Source organism: Cercospora kikuchii, assembly GCF_019650295.1.
Source record: "Cercospora kikuchii DNA, contig_00001, whole genome shotgun sequence".
NCBI classification, from domain to species: Eukaryota; Fungi; Ascomycota; class Dothideomycetes; order Mycosphaerellales; family Mycosphaerellaceae; genus Cercospora; species Cercospora kikuchii.
The window spans coordinates 1,303,364-1,317,006 of record NW_025408582.1 but is presented as its reverse complement, the minus strand read 5'-3'; the positions used below and the strand labels follow the sequence as shown (position 1 = coordinate 1,317,006).

At 54.2% G+C, this 13,643-nt stretch overlaps 5 protein-coding genes across 5 annotated transcripts; 3 read left to right on the top strand and 2 right to left on the bottom strand.

The window, feature by feature from the left end:
* Positions 1-1,104: 1,104 nt before the first annotated feature.
* CKM354_000044500 (uncharacterized protein) lies at positions 1,105-5,076 on the top strand (the record flags this gene model as incomplete). Its single annotated transcript, XM_044795533.1, has 4 exons — positions 1,105-1,323; positions 1,648-1,674; positions 1,868-2,310; positions 2,604-5,076. The coding sequence occupies 4 exons, from the start codon at positions 1,105-1,107 to the stop codon at positions 5,074-5,076; spliced, it is 3,162 nt and encodes a 1,053-aa protein (XP_044651468.1).
* Positions 5,077-6,843: 1,767 nt separating this feature from the next.
* Positions 6,844-7,377, top strand: CKM354_000044400 (uncharacterized protein; the record flags this gene model as incomplete). Its single annotated transcript, XM_044795532.1, has 1 exon — positions 6,844-7,377. One exon carries the CDS (start codon positions 6,844-6,846, stop codon positions 7,375-7,377), a length of 534 nt encoding a protein of 177 aa, XP_044651467.1.
* An 837-nt stretch (positions 7,378-8,214) lies between these two features.
* Positions 8,215-8,912, bottom strand: CKM354_000044300 (uncharacterized protein; the record flags this gene model as incomplete). The annotated part of the gene is made up of 2 exons (XM_044795531.1): positions 8,215-8,748; positions 8,799-8,912. 2 exons carry the CDS (start codon positions 8,910-8,912, stop codon positions 8,215-8,217), a joined length of 648 nt encoding a protein of 215 aa, XP_044651466.1.
* A 381-nt stretch (positions 8,913-9,293) lies between these two features.
* On the top strand, positions 9,294-10,890 carry CKM354_000044200 (uncharacterized protein; the record flags this gene model as incomplete). The annotated part of the gene is made up of 2 exons (XM_044795530.1): positions 9,294-9,900; positions 9,953-10,890. 2 exons carry the CDS (start codon positions 9,294-9,296, stop codon positions 10,888-10,890), a joined length of 1,545 nt encoding a protein of 514 aa, XP_044651465.1.
* A 243-nt stretch (positions 10,891-11,133) lies between these two features.
* CKM354_000044100 (uncharacterized protein) lies at positions 11,134-13,081 on the bottom strand (the record flags this gene model as incomplete). Its single annotated transcript, XM_044795529.1, has 4 exons — positions 11,134-11,460; positions 11,515-12,194; positions 12,251-12,746; positions 12,824-13,081. The coding sequence occupies 4 exons, from the start codon at positions 13,079-13,081 to the stop codon at positions 11,134-11,136; spliced, it is 1,761 nt and encodes a 586-aa protein (XP_044651464.1).
* Between the last annotated feature and the right edge of the window lie 562 nt (positions 13,082-13,643).

The window sequence follows — 13,643 nt, the reverse complement described above, 5'->3', positions numbered from 1 at the left end:
TCCGCTCGAAGTTCTGCCGCACAACGTGGCGCTAATAAATTGGTGTACATTGAGTTCGGGACCCCATGTTCTTGCATGCAGGTACCAGCCCGAGCAGCCGTGAGGAAGGGCAACAGTCAGGCCGTTCCTCGTCCTCGTGGCATGCTTCGAATTGTGGTAGCGAGCAGCCAGAGAGCGGGCGTTGGTAACGATGACTCAGACCGTGGCAGCGTCGTGCAGACAGACCGCTACTCAGACGTCAGATCGGGCTTGGGCAGAATTGCCTCTTGCTAGAGCTGTGCGGACCCACGGTCACAGCATCCAGGCCGGCAGAGCGCTTTCTTATGGTCGTCCAGCCGGGCAACGAGCTACTAATTAGCGCGGGCGATGCTGGATAATCTGCGCGCGGGCGGGCAAAGTCGCAATCGCGGCAGTGGCTTTGGGCACGAGGATGTTGGCCGCGATGAAACAAGCCGCTCGTGAAACAGCGTGCAGATGGACGACTGGGGTGCAATCGGCCTAGCTGGCGTGGTGGGCGGAGGGCAGCAAAAGGGTCCTGACGCTTGACGCCTCGCTGCTGATGGGCAAGGCACGCTGGCTTCCCCCAAATTCGCCCAACTTCGCACGCGCGCCCGCCCGAGGTTGACCGCTGCAGTGGGAGATGTCCAGCAGCGCCGCACGGCTGCCGTGGGCGTGGATTGCGCTGCTCTCGAGCCTGCGACTGACACTGGCGGAAGAAGCGCGCGCGGATCTTGCCTAACTAGTCGGCCCAGCGCGCGAGATTCAACGCCAGCAGAGCGACTCCCTTGGCCCCACAGTGCATAGCACACTTCTGGACTACTGAAGTCCCGACGACCACGCTGCTACTGCACGATCCTACCATCCTCCCTCCTCTCTTCCTCCCTCGCTGCGAGCATCCTTTATGACTGTCTCTAAAGTGTAGCATACGCACATTCCTTGTTCCGACCAGTAGAGAGCCCTCGCATCTGCTCGCGCCGCCAGCTCGTGGGCGGCTGTGACGCTATAGTCTGCCTCCAAGGTACGACGCCCGTCCTGCTCCCACCTCCCGCACACCTGCGCCGGACCGCCATTGGGCGCTGCCGTGCTAACACGTCGTTTGTCCAGATGGCGTACTTCCGTGGTGCGCAATCGCCTCGAGACGAGCAGCAGTACACGAACCCTCTGTCTCCGCCGTCGCAGCGCAATCCGAACCGATGGTCCGCCAACATGGCCACGACCAACGACGTGCGAGGCGCCTTGACCCGAAGGTTCACGACAAACACAGTGCCCACGCTGTCGCCAATCGGGCAACAGCGTAGACAGGCTATGGGAGACATGCAGGTGGTAAGTCACGAAGAACTCCCGAGCATGTATTGCACAGACCGGGCAGAGCAGAAGTATAAGAGTCGAGAGCACAAGGCACACGCAATGTGGAGCGCCCAGCGAGGCCTGGAATATGCAATGGCGCGTACAGTCGCGCCTGCCACGCCCCAGCAGTCGCCTGGCATTGAATGTCCGTTCGACGGGCGCTGGGCTGCTGAGCTAAGAGCTGAAGCATGAGGCTGGAAGTCATGGCTGTGGTGCGGAGGTTTTCTCTGTGTTGGATATACCGACCCGACACGGGAATGGCGTTTGGTACGAGAACGTTCGCTGATGAGGATCAAACAGTCCACAGCGCAGAATAGAATGACTCCGGTAAGCTCTCCAGCCATTGCAGCGTTCTCAGGCGTAATTGTCCGCTGGCACCCGCTCACATGCCTTCCCACTGGCTTCCACGGCGTTTGGCATCGCCATGCCTTTGGCGTCTGCCTGTCGAAGACCGAATTGCTGCCTGGGGAAATGCCATGCGGTACGAGGCTGTCGGAGCCGTTTGCTGATCGTTGGATAGTCCGAGCGTGCAGCACGCCACTACGAAACGCTCCTCCAGGCCCAGCGCAAAATTCAAGAAGAGCTGGAGAAGGTCGATGCCGAGACCCGCCGCGAGGTAGACGAGAATATCCGCCACGAGCAGTCAGTTACACAACTGTTCGCGCAGAGTGAACCTACAACACCGCCAGAGTATCAGACTGCGTTAGCAAACAACTTTTCGAGGCCGAACCGCTATTCGGCAGCAAGCTTGATCTCACCTCCCGGCATTGTGACACGTCCGAATCGCGCCAGCACGCAGCTCACATCGCCTCCTGTTGGCTTTGCACGACCATTCACGGCCACGAGTTCCAGCAACTTGCCTTCTCATTCGGTGCCTGGCTCGCGTCGACAGTCTGACGACGAGGAAGAAGACGACGGCTTTGTGTACGGCTTCGAGAACACGATCCATCGTGCGGGCGCAAAGTAAGTGAACACGAACCCTCACCTGCTGCCATATGATCCTGCTGCATTCGTCACATGCGTGCAGGAGTTGTGCACACTTCATTTCTTGGCATGTTTCACAGCTGCCTATGCTTTCACTTGACCTATTGTCGTTTTGCACAACACGCAGCCCCACCTCGACAATCATCACATTTTATCACAATCAGAATCATTGTAACAATAACACCAACCCCTTCCGAGCACTTGCAATGACCCGCGCCATCAGTACTTGAAGGCTGCTTTCTTCGACCTGAACTGACCTTTTCCAACATCAGTCCGAACCGCAATTCCATGCCCATCACCGCCTACGATCGCAGCAAACGCAACACAACTGATCTCGTGTTTGGGCCTGTTAACACTACCGGCTTCTTGTTCCACGACGACGACAAATTGACCTCATTACCAAAGTCCAACCAGACATCGCCTCCTGACGGCAAGACCTATCTGCAAGTACAACACACTGCTGACGGCTTCCCCAAACTCATTCGCCGCGAAGAAAACGGCGACCTGCAGTTTTCTCCATCTTCAGCAGCCCTTGATCTTGCTTCGTCTACCTCAGAAGCAGAACCAATGCACGTTGCCGAGCGCGCGTCGGCTAACCGTCACCGCATCTCACTCCCGCCGTCCGCTTTGAGTGGTAGCGCGAACATTGCTCCACTGAACAGCATCCTGGCCAACGCAAACGACCTGCGTCCTTCCAACAACCGACGCTCCATGGAGGTCAAGTTCACTGCCGAGACCAAGCGCCCAGCGCTCCTGGCCACACCGCCTCGTGGTCACACAAACGGTTCCGCCATGCCGCAGTCCTCTTACTCCACCAACGATATCCCTACCCTCAAGAGCATCAACGGTGACACTCACGAAGGCGGTGTTTCCGTCCTCTCCCCACCAAACCAGCAGGCAGCTCTTGCCAACGCAACCACATCGCCTGACCAGAACCGCGCTACTACGCTCCAGAGCCTCCTTTCAGCTGCCAACCGCCAGAGTCAAGACTACACCACCCACGGCTCCCAAGAAGACAGCCGCGACGACTTCAACGGTTCACAGCCAACGCTTCACGCCAGCGCCGCTCCTTTCAGCATTCCATCCGATCACAACCAGTCCTACACCAGCCCCAACGTGGCTCCATACGCTGCCCAACCTGCTGCCTACTACGGCGGTTACGGCATGCAGATGTTGAGCAACGGTTTCGGCAACATGGGCCTCAATGGCAATGGCTTCCCTCCTCCAGGCCAGTGGGGCAACCAGTTCAACAGCCCATATGGTCAGCAAGGTGGTTACGGGGGCTTTCAACAGTTCCCACCAAATGGTCAAGCCGCTGCAGGTGCCGGTCGCTTCGAGGGCGGCGGCAATCATCACCACAACAACTCGCGCAGCACGCAGCAGCAGCGCAAGCAAGCCGCCGACGAGGCTCAGGCCAAGTACAACTCAGTCAAGGTTGAGCAGCTCACGGGCGAGATCTATGGCTTGTGCAAAGACCAACACGGTTGCCGCTTTCTTCAGAGAAAGCTAGAGGAGCGCAACGAGAAGACCGTCCAGATCATCTTCGACGAGGTCAAAGACCACATGATCGAGCTCATGGTCGACCCTTTCGGTAACTACCTCTGCCAGAAGCTGCTCGAGAGCGCCAACGATGACCAGCGCACTGTCCTGATTGAGAACGCTTCGCCCGCCATGACCAAGATTGCTCTCAACCAACACGGCACTCGTGCATTGCAAAAGATGATCGAGTACATTTCCACTCCTGAGCAGATCCAGCTCATCATCAAGGCTCTGGGCAACGACGTTGTCCTTCTCATCCAAGACCTCAACGGCAACCACGTCATTCAGAAGTGTCTCAACCATCTATCTTCCATCGATGCGTCCTTCATCTTTGATGCTGTTGGGGCAAACTGCATCACCGTTGGCACTCACCGTCACGGCTGCTGTGTTCTTCAGCGCTGCATCGATCACGCTGATGGTCTTCAGAAGGGTCAGATGGTTGACCATGTCATTCGCAACGCCTACTCTCTCGTCCAGGATCCTTTCGGCAACTATGTGGTCCAATACATTCTCGATCTGGCTGAGCCGTGCTTCACCGAGCCACTTTGCCGTGCCTTCTACGGCGAGATCCCAGCTCTTTCCAAGCAGAAGTTCAGCTCAAACGTGATCGAAAAGTGCATTCGATGCTCCAGCAACGAGACTCGCCGTGACCTCATCCGCGAGATCCTGAACACTCAGATCCTCGAGAAGTTGCTCCGTGACGGCTTCGCCAACTACGTTGTCCAGACCGCCATGGATTTTGCCGACGACGAGATGAAGGCTCTTCTGTACGAGAACATTCGCCAGATCATTCCAGGCATCCGTAACACGCCTCATGGCCGCCGCATCGCCAGCAAGCTCAACGACTACGACAACCGCATGGCCAATCCCACGCCATCGATTCTGTCTCCACTCGACTCTGCGTCTGTTCCTTCTGGTGGTCCATCGTACAACTCCACTCAGCGCACACCAACCCGCGCCAATCGTCACGGCATGATCGGTGCTCCTGCTCAGTGGGCTAACAACACCTCTCCCTATGGCGGTGCTGGCTTTGATGGCGGCAACTACGCGGCCAACGGCTTGCACGGTGAGGGCATCGCCTCTCCATCTCCGCAGCGTGGCGCCCAGAACCCATACATGTTCAACGGCCCACCCGCATTCGCCAATGGTTTCGCTGGCCCTGGTTTCGTTGCTCCGGGCGCCCAGCAGTCCTATGGCCACTTCTGAGCGGCAGTGCCACCGTTGCCATCAACACTTCGAGCTCGACCCAACACCTGTATCAGTATCGCGGTGCGACTATGATCCCCCTTGTGCCTTGACAGAGCGCTGTCAGGTACCATCACGACATCACGCAGTCTCGCACACCTTTTCTTCTCAGCATGAGCTACGACATCGAAACGGCCGACATGTACTTTGACGAGATACAGACGTGTCACTTTTACTTCGACAGATCTGACACCCGGCGCGGTGGTCCAGAGCCCAGCATTTCCCGGTCAAGGTCTTGCATGCAGACGGCGCGCTGCGGACATCTCACTGATGATCCTGTACCACCACCGACCAAATGCCTCCATCTTCGGCGCAACACCTTGGTTTACTTCTCACACACACACCGAAATCTCTTCATGGTACTCTTTCTTTTTCATTTGTTTACGACGACATACGGGCGAGGCGATCATCATACGAGCAAACTTTTTATGGCACGATAACGAGATGGCAATTGGCCTGTAACAAAAGAAAAATGAGTCTTGCATATGGTGATGGGTGATCTTTGAGATTGGGTTACGGGCTAGCTTAGGAAATCTTCGAGATGTGCGCTACGATGAGGCCGACTCTTGGATAGTCGTGCTGCCGTCGTGAAATCTGGGCTGGCTTGTATGATAGAGTTGCACAAAAAAATATGAGCTGGTCTACTACTTTCTTTTCCTTGAATCCACCACTGACTGTATTGAAGGTGGCTGCTCAACATTTTACAGGACAAAGCGACGTTTCCGATCGAAGAACAATGAAGGTCGGTATGCCTTGCATACGAACGGCGCCCAGCATTCCGCGCGCGCAATATTGCAGAAGGTAGGTAATGTCATCAGCTTTGTACCATGGAGTCTTTCGCAAATTGATAGTTGCTTTGGTGAAGAGAACAGCATTGCCACTGGTGGGCTGGCGGCCTTGCGCGCCCACTCCTGACCTCTTCTGCGTGCGTGCTTTCTCGCGCGTTGCTACTGCTCAACAAGCTGGATTTAGCCAGTACTGGTCTGCATGTGATATCTGGACCCTACCATCTTTGCGAAGAACGAGCCCTCAAAACCCGCTCCGGTATCCCGAGCACGGCGAGCCGTCTGCAACGAGCCGAGCAGCAAAAATCCCCTCTCCCGCTATGTGCTGGCAAGCCGGTCCAGCTTTCGAGGGCTGTGGATGCCAGAGGGAGACAAGGCCTATACGTTATTGCGAATCACGCTGCGGAGAGGTCAAAGTGCTTGAGGAACAGAGTAGGACGAGGGTTTGCGGGAAACATACTCTGGAGCTGAGGAATAGCTCTTATATCTTGATGAGGAAAGTTGAACGAGAAGACGAATTGATGGCTTTGCCGTCGCGGGGGAAGAAGGGAGAGGATTTTAGAGGATCTGGGTGACGATGTTGGGATGTGACAATGTTGGGATGTCTATGTGCAGCTCCTGAGCAGATTGAGGCTGCTGTGAATGAGCAGGGGCTTTGGATGAGAATGGAAAAGATGGCTTTGGAGCCTCGCATTGTGCTCACATATTATGCGGCTATCGTCAGAAGATCTCTGCGCATGGAATTATTGCGAGAGCGGAGCAAAGAATGGATGAATGATCAGCAACATGGCAGCACTGCGGCAGGATCCAATGGACTGGAATTTGGCTGCTTTCCTGGCTACGTCATTCACACTTTCAAGCTCCCGTCGACCAACTTCAATGCTCCTCCATCGAAGCACGATAAAATATCAGAACAGAAGACTTCCACCCCATCGCAGCCACAATGCGGACCTCACTGCTCCAACTCAGCTCACGAACCCGAATAACCCTCATCCACGCAACTCGCCAATTCTCCACCTCCCAACGCCTGCCCGCCCGAAACCGCATATACCCAGCCCGCGTCCGCAACGAAGAAGACCTCCACACCCTCATCCTCAGCAGCGCAAGCAGTCGCGTTCCCCTCATAACCCTCTGGATGACAACCTGGAGTCGCGACTGCGATGAGATCCTACCTCTCATCAAAGAACTCATCGAACATGATGGCGTAGGCGAAGATAAAGGCAGCGTGAGCTTCGCAGAAGTGGAAATGGATAGTCCAGATCTGGGAGGAGTTTCTGGAATTGCTCAAAGATATATGGTTAACTCGATTCCGACGCTTCTGGCGTTTGATCGGCAGGAGCCGCAGATTGAGACGAAGGTTGCGAGGTTGGAGGACTTGAAGAGTAGGGAGTATTTGAAGGGGTGGATTGAGAGGGAGGCGGAGAGACATGGAAGTGGAGGTGCGGGTGGGAGATTGTTTGGATTGTTCGGGAGATGATTGCAGCGTGGATGTGAAAAGACAAGGGACAGCAGGATGGAGTTGAAGTGAAAGCATCCGCGGTCCTGCTGGCTTCATTACACGAATTCCTAACCGATTCGATGCGCTTCACAGCAGCAATTCACGAGGCATGGGGACCTGTCGAGCTGCCGCACCATTTTCTTCGCTTTTTTGGCCATCTACACGCCCAGTTCGAGGTTTGGAGGGACAAACTGGGCAATGCGCTTCTCAGTGTGCATCTGAGCGAGAAGACATAGCGAATGTCTATTTTCTTCCGGAGACGAGCTATAATGTGCCGAACAGCCGAATTATCTAACGAATTACGGACAGCCACAGACCACAATGTGATATACAAGTCGTTGTCACGCACCAAGGCCGTACCTGCGTACGGAGCGCATTCCACTCTCCGAAAGAAGCTTAGCATATAATGCTCACGATGATTATAAGAAAGGCACGAATGATTGTATAGTACATGACGTGAATTCCTGGGGCGACAACAGTACGGACAAGAACAGTTGAATAGTAACCAGAACGAAGGTTTAGAGTACACCTGAAAGTATTAATAGATTAATGTTGGCTTGTACTTTCCGCTCACATTGTCCTGTCGATCTCAAGGCACCATCGATTCTGACCTGGCTCTTCCACCTCTGGTATTGTGGGTAGTGGTATGAGGTCGCTCGGCCGAGGTTCTGTTCTTCGATCTTGTATCCGTGGGAGGAATGGTCGCGACCATAACGCGCCTTCTATCCCAAATCTAGATCGAAGCTCGTGTATTTTGTCCATAAAACGAAGCTTTTGTCCCAAGTCGAAGCACTTCCAACGATAGGACAGCCTTGCCTAATTGTCCTGTCCGTAACCCACAAAGCTGAACCCTTTGACTTCGGTTGAAGCTCGAGCACTTTCGCGGCCGTTCACACCGTTCGTGCGCAAGTGTGTCCGCTGCTTGTGTTCCCACCGTGACTCCATCAGGCTCGTAAACGGCTTGCCCAGAAATGCCAGAATCACGCAAAAGAACGTTGCCGAGAAATGCCAGAACATAACGAAAGCGGTCCCAATGCCCCACGGAGCGAAGAATTGGAAGAATTGATCGACTTGGTAGAGATCGTTCTGAGATTGGATGTAGTACTTTCGTGAACCGGGTTTGTGGACAAGTTGGAGTACGGTGGTCAGATCGACAGCGCTCTTGTGTAAGGGCACGAACCAGATGGAGAAGATCTGGCTGATGCTGACGTAGAGTATCATCTTGTCCTCGTCGTATGCTACGCTGTTGACGTTGAGGATGATAGTGGGAGACATGATCTTGTACCATCGGAAGATTTGAAGGATGAGCCATCTGCTGCCCTCGAAGCTGCCGGTGCGGCAGAAAGGGTGCTGAAACAGTTCAGCTCATCAAGTCAAGATATCACTACGGAGATACGCACAGTAAAGCTAGCATCGCTGGTGAAGTAATTCTTGATGGCTGTTTCTTGTTGTCGCGGAGAGCCTTGTGTCAGCTTATGCACAATGCCGCGAATTTCTGCTATGGGATCATCCATTGCTCCAAACGATTGGGATCAATACTGCGCGATGCTGTGATGAGCTGCGAACGATAGCAAAGATGGAGCGAGGCAAGGGCGTGGTGAACCCGGCAAAGTTGGCGCTAGACCGGGATGTGCTTCGCAGCTGTCATGTGAAAATCCACTTCTGACGTAGGGAGCTGCTGTTCCTGGCGGATGGTTCGGAGACTGCACTAACGACTGCTCATGTCGCAACAGGTCTCCAGTCGCTGAAGGAAATGCCTCAATGTGACGTACTGCACTCGTTCGCACTTTACCCATAAGACATGTAGCCCTTTCGCCCCGCGATTCTCGTATCAAACCAGGAGGTAGGTGAAGAGACTGCCCGCGTTCGTCTCGTCGTCGACAGTGCCCAGTACCATGGCGCAGAGCACACTGGAGAGCTATGTCCAGCACCTCCTCAACGATCCGCTGAACTGGCTGTTTCGACTGCTCCAGAACCTGCTCGCTTTCGTCCTCTCTCCAGCCCCGCCGACTCCCTCCACCCAACTCAGTCGGCCTCGAATTGCTGTCATCGGGGCTGGCCTGACTGGAGTATCCTCTGCTTCTCATTGCGTCGGACATGGCTTCGATGTCACGATCTTCGAAGCTGGAGATGAAGACTCTCTCGGCGGCATCTGGGCCAAGGTCAATAATACTTCGGGCCTGCAAATTCACAGTGTGATGTATCGCTTTCATCCTAGTGTGACGTGGAGCAAAGGATACCCAAACCGAGGAGAAATCGTCCAAGCTGTCAAAGACCTGTGGCAGAAATACAGCCTTGAGAAAAAGACGAAATTCAACACGAGGGTTGAAAAGGTCTACCGAGACAAGCAGGGTCGCTGGATCATCAACAATGAGAGCAACGGGCGATACGATGGTGTGATTGCGGCAATTGGGACATGTGGTGATCCCAAGAAACCTGATATGCCTGGGCAAGAGCAATTCAAAGGAAAGATATTCCATTCGAGCCAGCTAGATGGCAAAGGTGAGTTGCTTGACGGGTTGTGAGAGTACGAATGAGATTGACTCTTTTGCAGAGAATGATGCCAAGGGCAAGAAAGTACTCGTCATTGGCGGCGGAGCCAGTGCCATTGAGGCAATGGAGTTCACCACCGCAGCTGGTGCCGAAAAGACCTACATCCTATCGCGATCTGAGAAGTGGATAATACCTCGCAACCCAATTATCGACATTCTCCTGGCATTGAACATCTTCGGCCAGGAAACCATTTTCTCCTGGATACCCGAGGGACTCCTTCGTCTTTTCTTCTATCGCGACCTATCAGACATTGCACCCGCGAAAAACAGTGGCAAGGGCATCTTCATGGAAACGCCCATGGTGAACAACGATGTACTGGAACAAATCCGCTCAGACAAAGCGAGCTGGCTTCGCGGAGACATCAGAAACTTCGAGGAGAACGGCATCAAATTCAATCACAGAAGCCAAGGTGTGCCCAAGAATGGTCCAGGCCGGGAAGAACTCATCGAAGGCGACATATGCATCCTAGCCACCGGGTACGAACGCCCCTCGCTGAGCTTTCTACCCGACGAATGCTTCGAAGACAACTACGAGCCACCAAATTGGTACCTCCAAGTGTTCCCGCCCAAGCACGTGTCCATCTGCGCAAACAATTGCACGTATGTCAATGCCATCGGTGCAGTAGGAAACTGGCACATTGGCATCTATACTCGATTCCTGCTCATGTTCCTTGTTGACCCTCTTGCCCGCCCTACCGAAGGTCTCATGAAGCTCTGGATAGATTTCACAAGATGGGTCAAGAGATTTGCTCCAACAGGCGCCTTCGATTTCTTCACGTATTCGGAACTCGTGTATTGGTTCGTCTTTGTCATTTTGATCAATCCTTTCCGATGGAAGTGGGCAATGTTCGTGCTTACGGGACGAGGTGCTGCTTTGCCTAAGGCTGTTGTAGAGCAGGAGGATCGATTCCGTGAGAAGACGGGGAAGAAGGTGGAGTGATATGCGTGGCGGAAGACTGGTGCGCGGTAGACATGAGAAAGCGACAGCACTGAGCGTCCGCACGAACGATCAAGATACATATAGACAGAACGATACAAAAAGGCACAGTCTCGCACTTCAGTGTAAATCCTGTATTGTTACAGTGCCAACGACGTGGCCGCTCTCTAGCCAGTTCTAGTAACGAACAGCTACGACCCCGATTTAGTGCTGAATCCTCAAATCTAGGGTCCGTCTGAGCTGTGATTATATCTCCCCAGAAAGCTCAAGATCCTTTGGTGTCAAGACCTTATAAACCTTCTTGTCCATGCCATGCATCTCAGGAGCGAACCGGCACTTGTCGCCATTGATGCATCCAATTCCCTTCAATGATCCTTCTTGCAGCTTGGGATAAGGACAATGGTGGCCGTAAATGCAATCGATTTCGCGGCAAGATGTGCCTTTCTTGCAAACGGTCTCCCGAGCGACGACTCGTAACCACTTTTTGTCGTCTTCAGAGAGCTTTACGCTGTGCTCGTGCGGGCAAGCGCCATTAGCTGCTCTGTGGTGGCAGCAGCCTCGCCCAATATAGTGCTAGCATAACACGTCAGTATGCCGTAGAATGCAAGGCTTCACATTGGAACTTACCTGATTGCAATATTTCGCTTGCTTCAGCTTGTATACTTTGTCGTGATCATAGTCCATGTCCTTGTCGATACGGTAACCATCCTTGTTTACCAGAACAACCGGTCCACTCTGAGGCACTTCCGGTGTTGGCTTTCGGATATCCTTGAAGGGAAGATGCGCATTCTTGCGTGCCATGTTTGCCCATCCTCCACCAGGGGTCACCGGCGCCACGGGAGCCACGACAGGCATGGGAGCCCCAGCCACGACAGCAGTTTCGCTCACAGCAACCGAGGATGTGATACTATTGGCTCGTGTCGAAGGCTCTCTGAACGACAGCGTCGTGGGACTGTACATCGGTGTGCTCGGTGCCGGAGTGCGTGTTGATGGTGGAGGTGTGAACATAGCACTGGCTGGATTGAAGACATTCTTTGAATCGTGACGGCCGCGAGATATGTCACCCAGTAAGTCCAGTGGAGCAAAGCTGAGCTTAGTGTCACGGAACAGGCCAGGTATTGTCTGCTTGTTGAAAGGAAGATCATCGAGTTCTTTCTCAAATGGTACACCGCCAAGCAGAGTGACCCGACCAGTTTCATCGTTGTTGTTCATGAAGTTCTCCAAGAGACGGGCATATCGGTTGTCGTGGCTGCAACCAAAGACTACCTGCCGGCACTGATAGTCATGGAAGAACTGGCGAAAGTTGGCTGGATTTGTCTTTAGTACGTGTCTTTGTCTCGATCAAAACTGGATGACCACCTACCGTTGAGTTTCATATCAATCACATCCTTGCCAGGTCCAATGTCAATGAAGTCGCAAGTCTCGTCTCCGCGGTTGAATCCGGTGACGAAGTCCTCGAATACAGACTGAGAGCTCACAATGCCGGCAGAGACGAGGGTACGGCCCAGACTCTTCACGTTGGCGTAGACCTTGACATCGATGCGTGACTCCGGCGGACAGTAGGGGTGACTGGCTAGCATTCGAGTCACGGATTCCTTGAGCTGGCGTGCGGCCTTGCGCCCACCATTCTCGCCAAGCTGGAGCAACTCGTTGTTGAATACCATGCCGTTGCCATCAATGAGGACCATGATGAAAGGATTCGCTAGCAGTAGATCCTTGAGCACGTTACGTTCTGTGGTCATGACTTGCAGGCTACCCTGCAACGACTGCTGTGCCTGTCCATCTGTCGAGCCTGCAACTGCGGTGCGTTGTAGTTCTTCATGTTCAAGGACAAGATTCGAATAGCGGTGAAGGACCTCCTGGTTGTAGGGTTAGCATTATCTCCAACGGTAGCTTGGGTCTTGAAATTATCGACAGAGCGCAAGAGCCACCTTACCTCAAGGAGTTTATTCTGCACCGTGTACTGGGACCTCGAAAATTCATATCTGGCCCAGAGCTCGCTCAAGTGCGCATTCCCTGCCGATGCAATACTTGCAACCTCTCTGACAGGCGTTCTCACGGGCGTGGCCGCGGCGCTGGAGTTACGAGTTCCCGTAAGCGAGTTCCAGCCATTCGAGGTATCACGAAGCAAGCTGTGGTTGTCGCTGGTCAACGAGCCGTATCGGCGGGGCGTGCCAATTGGGTCCATCGTCATTGGGCGCGCGAAGGATGGACTCGCGGCTGGCTCAGGCGTTCCGATGGCAGAGGGCGCCAGTTTGGCGATGATGAGGTGGAGTTGTGGCGTGGAGAGGTGCGATTAGTGAAGGTAAGGGCTGACTTTTTGAAAGCCGTGATAATTCCGATGGAAAATTGGCGGCGACGTCAACGCAGCAATTTCTTCGGGCCCGGCGCCGACAACGACGGTGGACGGCCTTTTATGGAGTGCTCCAGTAAGGGTTGCTGCCTGTGATCCAGGTCGATGGCGCCGCAGATGCAGTGAACGGGCAGGTGGCGGCGACGGCGGTTGCGATGTCTTTCGTCTGCTGCTGCTTGCAACGAGTGTCTGGAAGGCGCGATTCTAGCGTGCTCTCGGCGGCCCGGGTCGTCGGCTTGCCCGTTGCACATGCGCTTTCGTGATGCGACTAGTCAGATCACGCCAGTGCGGAGAACGACAAACAGAAGCGGCGACTCTGATGACCGCTTTTGCGAGCTGTCAACGTGCAAATTAGAGGCGCTGGCGAAAGATTTTGTCGCTGCTTCACCGCATGTGTGCGCGC